At 47.5% G+C, this 11,526-nt stretch overlaps 1 protein-coding gene across 1 annotated transcript in view; it reads left to right on the top strand.

Annotated features, from left to right (window-relative positions):
• Positions 1-540: 540 nt before the first annotated feature.
• ARK2C (arkadia (RNF111) C-terminal like ring finger ubiquitin ligase 2C) overlaps positions 541-11,526 on the top strand; it is a 159,775-nt gene continuing 148,789 nt past the window's right edge. The window contains exon 1 of the mRNA XM_060761215.2: positions 541-1,048. Within this exon, the coding sequence (XP_060617198.1) occupies positions 988-1,048 (61 nt within the window). The 5' untranslated portion in view covers positions 541-987. The remainder of the gene's footprint in view (positions 1,049-11,526) is intronic.

Raw genomic sequence — 11,526 nt, 5'->3', positions numbered from 1 at the left:
TCCCTTTACCATCTCATCTCATCGCTTCTTCCCTTTCCCATCTCATCCCTTCCCGTTCCTTTTCCCATCCCTTCTCCTTCCATTCCCATCCCTTCTGCTTCCCTTCCTCCTCCCTTTCCCATCCCATCCTTTCTCCTTCCCATTCCCTTTCCCATCCCTTCCCGTTCCCTATCCCTTTTCCTTCCCATCTCATCCTTTCTGCTTCCTTTCCCGTTCCCCTGCCCCTCCCTTTCTCATCCCGTCCCCTTCCATTTCCCATTCCATCTCCTTCCCTTCCCTTCCCCAACTCATCCCATCCCTTTTCTTTCCCTTTCCTATTCCATCCCTTCTCTTTCCCTTCCGGTTCCCTTTCCCCTTCCCTTTCCAATTCCTTCCTCGCCCCTTCCCGGGAGGAAGGAAGGGAGGGAGGAAGAGAGAGGCCGGCTGTTGCGCTCCGCTCTCTCTCTCTCCTCCCGAAGCCCTCCCCTCCTCTCCTTCTCTCCGCCCCGATTGGATCTAGCCAGGGAGGGAGGGAGGGGGCTGGGCAAGAGGGGAGGGGAGGGGAGAGGAAGGGAGAGGAAGAGAGAGAGAGAGAGAAGAGAGTGCCTTCCCCTCCCCTCGCCTTCCCTCCGCTCTCCCTCTCTCTCCCATTGGCCGCCCTTCCCTTTGTGTGCCAGGCAGCTGCAGCCCCAGCTCCACATGTGAATGTATGGTGGTGGGGCCGGGGCGCGCAGCCTTCCTTTCCATGGGCCATCTGTCTCCCTCTGACCCTCACCACCCCCGGCGGAAGGAGCAGGAGCAGCAGAGGGACCAGGAGCAGCAGCAACAGCAGCAGGAGCCGCAGGAGCCCCGGCCTGTCCCGGAGCGGCCCCCCGAGGGCTGGGACTTTGCCGCTTCCACCGCCTTCTCTTCCTTCGCCTCCTCCGCCTCTCCTCGTCCTCCTTCGCCCGCCTTGGAGGGCTCCCGCCTGGGCCAAGAGGAGCCACCGACTCCGGGGCAGGAGGCAGCATGGTTCTGGTCCACGTCGGCTATCTTGTTCTTCCAGTGTTTGGCTCTGTGCGAAACAGAGGTATCTCCTTTATCTGTGTCTCTCTTGCTTTCTGATTTGTGCTTGGCGGAAGGAACCACAGGAAACGAACAAAGCCAGCCAGGAGGGGAGAGGGGCACAAGGGAGGCAGCCCAAGAGAAGGAGAGAGAGAAAGACAGAGACAGAGAGAGAGCATCCCTTCCCAGAGCGAGGAGAGGAGAGGGGTACAAGGGAGACAGCCCTAAGGCAGCCCAGGAGAAGGAGAGAGAGAGAGAGAGAGAGAGAGCATCCCTTCCCAGATGGATGGATGGAGAGATGGATGAGAGATGGATGGCGGTGCGCCTTTCTTCTTGCGTGCGACTTCTCTTCCTCCTCCTCCTTTGGGGAGAAGGAGGAACGTGTGTGTGGGAGGAAGAGCGGGGAAAGCTGAATGAGTGGAGAGGAAGGAGGAGGATTTGGGGAGGGGTGGATGGATGGATGGCAGGAGCAAGGAGAGGCACCCCTCAAAAAGGGTCAGGGAGGAAAAGGCAGGAGAGAGGGAGAGAAAAAAGAAAGGAATGCAGGAGGAGAAAGGGAAGAGGAAAAAGAATGGAAGGAGTGCAGAAGGAAAAGGAGAAGAAAGGAAAGAGAGAGAAAGGAAGGAAGGAGTGCAGGAGGAAAAGGAGAAGAAAGGAAAGGAAGGAGTGTAGAAGGAAAAGGAGAAGAAAGAGAAAAAGAATGGAAGGAGTGGAGGAGGAAAAAAAGAAGACAGGAGAGAGAGAGAAAGGAGTTCAGAAGGCAAAGGAGAAGACAGGAGAAAGGGAGGGAGGAGTGCAGGAGGAAAAGGAGAAGAAAGGAAAGAGAGAGAGGAGAGTAGAAGGAAAAGGAGAAGAAAGGAAAGAGAGAGGGGGGAGTGTAGAAGGAAAAGGAGAAGAAAGGAAAGAGGGGGGAGTGTAGAAGGAAAAGGAGAAGATAGGAGAGATAGGAGTGCAGAAGGAAAAGGAGAAGAAAGAGAGAGAGGAAGGAGTGCAGGAGGGAAAAAAGACAGGAGAGAGAGAGAAAGGAATTCAGAAGGCAAAGGAGAAGACAGGAGAAAGGGAGGAAGGAAGGAGTGCAGGAAGAGGATAAGACAGGGGAGAGAAAGAAAGAAAGTGCAGGAAGGAAAGGAGAAGACAGGAGAGAGAAAGAGAAAGAAAGGAGTGCAGAAGGAGAGAGAGAAAGAGAAATGAGGAGAGGGGCTGCAAAGAGAGGCACCTCCAAAATAACAATCAGGCTTGAAGAAAGGGAGAAAACGGGAGAGAGAAAGGAGTGCGGAAGAAAGGAGAGAAGGGTTAAGGGAGTGAGTGGGGAGAGGTGGGTGAACAGAGAGGCACCCTCAAAATCCTATAAAGGGAGAATAGAAGGTGGGAGAGGGCAAAGGAAGGAATGAAGGAAGGAAGGGAAAGAGGAGAGAGGAGGCTGCAAAGAGAGGCACCCCCAAAAGTGTGAGAAACTCAGCAAAGGGGGAGGATGTGAGAAAGAAAGGAATGCAGAACGAAAGAAAGGAAAGACCCAAAGGGTGTGAGAGCTGAAGCAAACAGGGGCCAAAATGGGGCAAAATGGGAAGGGGATAAAGTCCTCACCCTGCGAAGCCATGGAAGTGCCAGGCTTAGGGGTGGCAAGGAAGGGAATTGTCAGAGGAGCCCCAACACTGGGCTGTTCTTAGGGAAAGCTTGTTTAGAGATCTGGGCCTGACCCCCCTCCCCCCCTTTGAGAGCCAGCCCTTTCTTCCCTTTCCCTTCCTTCCTGTGTCCCCACCCCTCCCTTTTCCACCCTCCAGTTAACTCCATTTTGGATCTTCTTTCTGCCGAGCCCCTCCCCCTTCCCTCTCTCTCTCTCTTCTCTCCCCCCCCCCCCCCTTCCCACCTGACAAATATAGATCCATGCCTGCAAGGAACAGTAGCTGCTGCCCCTTTCCATAGATACAGATTATACAGAGATGTGGAGGGGGAGAATTCCTCATTTATTGCTTGCCTTCCGGGTCTAGAGCTCAACAAAGGGACTAGAGTGCATACCTTTCAAAAAAACCGAACCCTGAATGTGTATTGTTGTTACCATTTCGATTAATATTACGAGCCACTATAAAACTGTCTACTTATTATGATTTGAGATCCCTATGGAACTGGTCTCTGAACCCTCCCTCTGTCTCCTCCTGAACTCTTGTTTACCCCTTTCTATCCCTTCCCCCCTTTTTCCCCTTTTCCTTTCCTTTCTCTGTTGGGTTTTATTCCTTTTTGAGGGGCTTTGGGAAGGCTTCCCCTTCCCCTAATTTTTTTTGGTGCTGTTGTGGTTTTATCGGGGCGTGAATCCTCACCTCCTTTGATCCTCTCCCCTCCAATTCCCCTTTTCTGTCCTTTGGTGTTTTAAACAGTTCATGGCAGGCAGAATTTGCCTAAAGAAATCCAAAACCAAGCCCCTGTTTTACGATTTTTTTCTCTTCTGAACGGATCTTTAATATGGGATGTGTATATATGGCCATTGCACATTTTCGCCACATTCCCTTGTTCTCCACCCATTCCCATATGCTGCCACAAACAATGAATTCCAGCCTTTGGATCCCTCCCTCCCTCTTTCCCTTCCTTCCTTCCTTCCTTCCTCCCTTCCTTCCTTCCTTTTTCCTTCTTTCCTTCCCTCCTTCTTTCCTTCCTTTAATATATAATTTCTCCTTTCTTCATTCCTTCTCCCCCCCCCCCTCTCTTTTGTCAAATCCAAGCTGCATTTAGATGTCACAATTCCTCCTTTCTGAGACTCTTTGCCTTCACTATACAGTGTGCTGTGTGCACTTCAACACATTTCTCCCTGGTTGAGCAAAAACCCCAAGGAATGGACAGCTTTCCATTGGATTTAGTGAAAACGAACAATGGGATCAAATAAGGTCTTGAGCTTTCCTGGCAAGGCCGGCCCATCATTCTCCTCCTCCTGGAGATGTGGAGCCTTAATGAGACACAGCAGAGAGTTAATCAACCCCCATCAAGAGGGGGTTGGAAATCCCAGGGTAGGATCAGAATCCATTCTGCTCCCTCCAGATTAAGCCCTGGGGAAGGGGGAGGTTGCAACGCCAATCCCTCCCACACAGAAAATACTCCGAACCCTAGATAGATAAATACGTTGCGTAAGGGTGGCATTGGAGGGCCCAGGTTCTCTGCAACCCAGGTGAGGAAGGTGAAAGATGCACCAAGTGGGTCGTGGGATAGACCGTGGTCCAAGTCACCGGGGCTGGACCGTGGTCCAAGTCACCGGGGCTGGACCGTGGTCCAAGTCACCGGGGCTGGACCGTGGTCCAAGTCACCGGGGCTGGACCGTGGTCCAAGTCACCGGGGCTGGACCGTGGTCCAAGTCACCGGGGCTTGACCGTGGTCCAAGTCACCGGGGCTGGACCGTGGTCCAAGTCACCGGGGCTGGACCGTGGTCCAAGTCACCGGGGCTGGACCGCGGTCCAAGTCACCGGGGCTGGACCGCGGTCCAAGTCACCGGGGCTGGACCGCGGTCCAAGTCACCGGGGCTGGACCGCGGTCCAAGTCACCGGGGCTGGACCGCGGTCCAAGTCACCGGGGCAAAACAATGGCCACCATCACCCGGCATTTCTATGCTTTGCCTCCCACTCTCATTCAGCCGCTTTCCCCCTTTTCTTTTTACCCCAAACCCACCCCACACCGTTCCCCCCTTTTCCCTTCTGTCCCTGTGTAACATTATAACAGCTGAGTCCTCGCACATTGTGGCATTCGGTTTTCTTTAACTGCAGCCTCCTCTAGTGTGATGATGGGATGACGGACATATTTTTTTTCCATTTCGTTTATTTATTATTTATTTTTTTTGTGCATCGGGTCCAAACCTTCCTTTCGTTTTAATTTCCCCCTCCCTCCTTTCTCGATTTGATTTTGATTGACTTTCTCCTCATCGTTGTGTAGATCAGTGAATGGTCAACCTGCTGCCCTCTGGCTTTTGTAGTTTCTCTTGCCTCTGCATTTAGCTCTAATGTTGACACCCCACTCCTCTCTTTAACCATTTCCTGTATCCATCTAAGGAACGCACTGGCATTTTAAGCTGAAGTATTCTCTTTCGATGTAGCTGGGAGGGGCGAGGAGAAGGCTGAAAGGGACTTTTGAACCAGGGGGTTGGGCTTCTCCCTCCCTCTCACCTGCTCAGCTAATCTTGCATGACTTATGCAAAAGATTAATCATAAACATAAATGTGGCTCAGCAGTAGCACCAAGTTACGGTTGCAAAAAATAGACGTTGTGATATTGCTAAGGTTGTGACCTCCGTCACTGAGATCACAACATCCTTCCAATTCCAAATCTATCATAAACGAAGGAACGATTGGCCATATATATGCATTATTTGCAAGGAAAGTAAGAGGTAAACAATGGAGCCTTTCTTCCTCTTTGGGTTTTATTGGCGACCCTGAACACACCCACTGAAAAGCTAGCGCTACTGGGCAGGTGGCATTGTGTGAAAATGGGGCTCAAAATAAATAAATAAATAAAAGGCCATCTGGACTTTCTGAGAGAGGATGCTAAGGCTTAAAACCGAAGTCCTAAACCACCAAGCTTCTTGTGAAAAGAAAAGAGAGAGAGAGATAGAAAAAAAAATGGTAGACAGATTGTATGCTCAAACCTGTTTCTCTTTTGCTGTCATTGTAGTAGTCTAGAACAAATATATATCTATATATATCTATATATGATCAGGCCATTTCCAATAGAGCTCTAGTTTTATAACGCCATTTTTGTATCTTCATCCTGTTTAGCTAAGTACATTTGCACTGTAAATTCCTGTTAAGTGGATTCATTTTGCTTTAGTTGCGTGGAGGATGCAGTATCTTGGGGTTTATAATGATACGCCTCGCACCACCCACCCAATACTCCGCTCGAGACACTAGTCATTGGATTGGCTTCCCATTCAATTTCACTTGGGTTGGGAGGGTTGGGTGTGTTTTGGAAAAGTCCTTGCATTTTTAAAAATAATGATAATAATGATAAAATAAACGAAGCATGGACCTTTTGTTCAATTTGGGAGCATCGAACCAATCTGTGGGTGCTAAAAAGCTTTGCAACCAACCCAAAAGGGTACTGCATCTTTGTACAATGCACATCTCACACCCAAAGACGTGCCTCCGCACACACAGAAACAGACACACACCGCCCTCTCCGTCCCTCTTCCTTGGCCTAAATTGCACCTTTCCCAACACTTGGCTTTCCCAATGTTTTGTTTGAACGCAGAACCAAATTTGACATCTGCAGCTGCCTTTGCCAAACCAGCCAAACCCAACCATCATCACAGCACATCAATTGGATCTCAAATATTTGCCCCTTCCTTCAAATTCATCTATTCCTATCCATTTGGATCCTGTCTTTCTTTTGAGGAGGGATGGTGGGAAAGCCAATGACACGCATAGACATATATACATACATACATACAAGCGGGGGAAAAAATCATCAAACCCTCAAACGCCACCAAAAAAAAACCACAAACAAAAGATGGAGCGGATGCTTACTTAGCAAAATGGTTTTCCATTCAACAGGGATCAAACATTTCTTTCTGCTGTGCTGAATTTTTTACTTCCTGTTCTTATTTTGTGGGTAAATTATTTTTCTGTATCAGATATCCTTTGGTTGTGTATTTCTTCACCTTTTTTCTTGTACTAAAACTGAAGCATGGTCTGTATTTTTTTACATTACCTAGTTTTTTCTGATGTAAATCTCTCTGTAGAGACATATCCCGCTGAAATGTAATGTGCAGTAGCCTCGACACATCTACTCATTGTATGCTGCTTCTGTTCTGTTGCCCCTCCACGGCATGGTGGGCTCTGTGCCTTTTGTATTGTGTGCATGACCAACATTGTTACGACACAGTTCCACTAATACTAATATACAATCTCTCAATAAAGAAACTAGTTTTCCTATATTAACCTAGTGTGCTTTTTCTATTTGCTGTTTTTTCCCGCCATTTATTGTTGTTATTCCTGCTGTTTTAGATTATTTTTCCTTCTCGCTTACCCACCCACCCACCTACACCCACCTCCTCCTCCTCCTCCCCATTTGAATGAATGGAGTTTTCTTTTTTTCCATTGGTGCCACCAATACCGGGCGGGGAGTAGGGGCCGTTCAGTGTTCTCTATCCCATATCCAGTATTAGCTTGTGATATTCTCAACTCTCTAGATACACATCCTATATTTACCATCCCTCTCTGCCTCGGCGGAGGTGACTCTCGTGCCTGTATTCCCTGTTTGGGCTCCAAAACATCAAGGATATAAAAGAAAAGATGCATATATCTCAATATATATAGAAATGTGTGTGTTTATATATGGATAGTGTATAAGCACATACGCCGATGATATACTGTTGACCAAGCTTGCTTATTGGATCCCCATTTTTGAAAAACTGGTTTACATCTTTGTCATAACACAAGATTACTCTGAAGGATGGCTGATGACATTAAACGTGGAGGGGATTGGGGGATATCTATACATACCTGGATCTTGAATTGGCAATTGACTACTGGTTCTGGAATGACCCCTATTTCTTCCCCCATGAACCTTCCCTTTTCGTTCAAGGAAGTAATATGTTTGCTTAAGTCTGTAGATAAACGTCCTGAACTGAAGATGACTTTGGGTGGAGAGTTTGAGGGTTATCTATGACCAAAGAGAGTGAACTTCAGTTCTAAGATGCCATTTCCCTCACCCTTGTTGTATGATGCCCTGCCCATTGCAAGTATGATAAGGCAGGAGGCAATTAATAGTTTTTGAAGTCCAAACTTCTCCCCTCACCTCCTTATTCATGAACCAACCTTAAACCAAGACAAGAGAGGTTTTGATTTTATATCTATCTATCTATCTATCTATCTATCTATCTATCTATCTATCTATCCATCCATCCATCCATCCATCCATCCATCCATCCATCCATCCATCTATCTATCTATCTATCCAGGCCCGTAGCCAGGATTTTGTTTTGGGGGGAGCTGAGTTTGATTTGGGAGGGGGGGCTGAGTCTGAGTGAAAGAGGGTCTACCCTAGCAAACCTTTTGTATTGTTACCCCAATACCCCATGCATATGAGCATGGTGATCAGATCATGATATGAATGAACATAACAGTTTAAATGATGTACCAGTAAGGCCTTCTCGTGGACCACCATGAGAATTTGGGGGGGGGGGGATTAAGCCCCCCAAGCCCCCCCTGGCTACATTCCTCTATCTATCTATCTATCTATCTATCTATCTATCTATCTATCTATCTATCTATCTATCCCCATGATGGCACAGCAGGTTAAACCGCTGAGCTGCTGAACCCGCTGACCAAAAGTTGGTGGTTTGAATCCAGGGAGCGGGGTGTGCTCCCACTGTTAGGCCCAACTTCTGCCAACCTAGCACTTTGAAAAAAATGCAAATGTGATTAGGTACTGCCTTGGTGGAAAGGTAATGGCACTATTTGTGTCTTAATATTTGAACACTATTTGTGTCTTAATATTTGCACTAAAATGTGCAATGCAAGGCCAGAAAGTTATTTTTGTTCTTTACAATTTGTTCTGTCTACTTGATCTTTATGAAACAAATTGCATTTTTCTGCAATTTTTCAGCATGCAGTCATGCTGGCCACATGACCTTGGAGATGTTTACAGACAATGCCAGCTCTTCAGCTTAGAAATGGAGATGCGCACCACCCCCCAGAGTCGGACACGTCTAGACTTAACGCCAGGGGAAAGCTTTCCATTTATATATATATGCATATGTCTGCACACATGTGTATGTCTGTACTTATAGACACACAAGGTGGGTGGGAATGTGCATGCTCCCATTACCAGAAAAGGTTGCACAGGTCTTGCTTCACTCCAGAGTCTGTGGTAGGCCCTTGGACATAAGTCCCACTGTTTTCCTTGGAGCTTAGGGTGCATCTTCACTGTAGAACTAATGCAGTCCGACACCGCATTCACTCCCATGGCTCAATGGTATAGTTTTACAAGTTATCTGTCAAAGAGTGCTGGTGTCTCACCAAATTATGACCCCTGTGATTCCATAGCATTCATTCCTGGCATCAAAGTGCATTAATTCTACAGGACACGAGCACCCTTAGTCTCAGGTGAGGATGCATAAGTTGGCAACTCCAGAAAACGGCATCCCAGATGTTGTGCAGTAGTAGCAAAGGGCCTCCTTATATAATAATTTCCGACCCAGTGTTGCCTCGCATTGCCTACGTGCCATAAGAGAATTAAGTTATGCTAGAAGGGCCAGGCGTACGAAGACAACGTAATCTCTCTTCCTTTCCCTCTCACAGTTTCTCTCTTTCGCAAAGTCTCATTCAGCTCCCCTAGGCAAAAAGCAATGGGAAGGCAGGAGGTGCAAGCTTTTAGGCTTTATCTTGATTTCCTCCCATTCAAAGAGAAATTACAACATTCATGATTGGACCCATCGTTTTTTGGGTATGGCAGAAAGAACAAGAAATCATTGCATCATTGCCTAGGAACCTTTGATCTGGATGAAATGTAGGGGTGCTTTGAACAGAGAAATGAAAGATGGGAACACCCCCAAAGTGGATAAGATAAGGTTTTTTCCTAGCCAGGGTCTGAAGGGTGGGGCACACAGATGTGCTCTCCTGCTCCTATTTTGCTCCCCAGCTTCCTCTACACCTCTCCCCATTCATCCTTCTCCATCAGTTGTTTGGCCATGGCGTCCCTCCTTGTTTGACCATACGCAAAGGCCCATTTGCTCCAACTCCTCCCTTCGCTTGACTGTTAGCGTCTGCTCCCAGGGCCCTTTGTTCTTTGCGCTCTCCTATGCCAGCAGATCCAGCTTCTTCTTTGCTGTTTGCCATGACACACGCTCCATGTTATGCTCACACATGTGGAAAGGCCAGGCTTGCTGCCTTGCATGATTTCTTTGGGTGGAAGAAAGGGGGAATAGAAAGGGAGAAGGGAGCAGCCCCAAACATGGTTGCTATTTAGAGGAGTAGGAGTGGAGGATCCTGCCCATGATATGAATTGCTTTCAGCTTCCTCTTCCCTTCTGTCTGTCTGTCTGTCTGTCTGCCTGCCTTCCCTCCCCTTTCCCCCTCCTCGTTTCCTTTGGGGAAGGGCAAGCCATAACGCCACCCACCCAGCCCCAAGGGGATTTGATCTCTCACTCTGGTCAAAGGCAAAACACACAACACTACAACAGCTGTTCTTCCTCCGCCTTCTCCATTCAATCCCTCCCTTCTTTCTCTCCCTCTCTCCCCCCATTGCAAGCTTTTGTTGGGAGAGCTGCATCAACAGACAAACCCAGAGATTAATGCCCACACAGACCAGAAACGTTCATTGGCCGTGGCGGGGAAAGATAGATTGTTGGTTGGCTTTATTATTATTATTTTTAAAAATTGCTCTAATAAGACCTGAAAAGGAAAAGAAAAAAAAAATCCCCGCCGGGTTAATAGGGACTCATGCTAAGTCATTTGTCATCCGAGTACCACAGCTGACCTCTCTTGCTAGAAGCACATTTGTAGAGAAACACAGGTGTATCTGTGCCACATCTTGCCTTTAAACCATCCAAGACTTCCATAGCTCATCTCTCATCGAATGCATGCACAGCTGGCTGCCCAGGAGCCTTGGACCATCTCGATGGGCCATCGATGTATTACAAATTGCCTCCTTTTGTGTCGTTGGCGGGGAAGGTTCATTTTTTGACACACCCAGATTTCTGTTCCATCTGGGCAGGGTGGCAATGAAGCCTTGTGTGGACATTTAGGGTGTACTCTTCGGATTTCTCTTAGTTACTTGGGTGCATGGATGAATTATCTGAACATGGGGTGTGTCCATGCGCCACAATTATAGCTATTTTATCCCACTTCAGCTGCCATTGGCGATATCTTCTGGAATCCTGGGATTTATAGTTTGGTGATGTGTTTATAACGGTGGTTCTTAACCTGTGGGCTGCAGACCACTAGTGGTCCGCGAGGATGAAAATATGGTCAGCGAGTCTCCTTCCTCTTTATTTATTTTATTTTATTATTGCTCCTTTCATGCCACCTGCCACTCCTTCCCTGTCACTGGCTATGACTTATGTTTATATTTATTTATTTATTTATTTATTTATTTATTATTCGAACGTATATGCCGCCACTCCCCTGGGGCTCGGAGCGGCTTACAAGAATGGCTAAAATCTAATACAATTTAAAAGCAATTTAAAACAATTTAAAAACAGCAATATCAAACATTAAAAGCCTGTCGAAACAGGTATGTCTTACATGCCCTGCAGAAAGCTGGTAAGTCCCGCAAGGCATGGACTTCAGGTGGCAGAGTATTCCAGAGTGATGGTGCCACTGCTGTAAAGGCTCTGCGTCTGGTTGCTGTTAGACGCAAGGTCTTGAGACTGGGAATTTCCAATAGATCTGGGTCCTCAGAATGGAGGGACCTCTGGGGTTGGTAGGAGGTTCTGTATCAAACTAGAGCTGATGTGGGCTATCCAATGCAATTTTCTGAATCAGCACCCCAAATAACCAAAGCAAATCTAAAATTGACCAAAAGCTGATTCG

Source organism: Anolis sagrei, chromosome 2 (assembly GCF_037176765.1).
Source record: "Anolis sagrei isolate rAnoSag1 chromosome 2, rAnoSag1.mat, whole genome shotgun sequence".
NCBI classification, from domain to species: Eukaryota; Metazoa; Chordata; class Lepidosauria; order Squamata; family Dactyloidae; genus Anolis; species Anolis sagrei.
The sequence above is the reverse complement of the archived record's forward strand: the minus strand, read 5'-3'. Positions and strand labels throughout refer to the sequence as shown.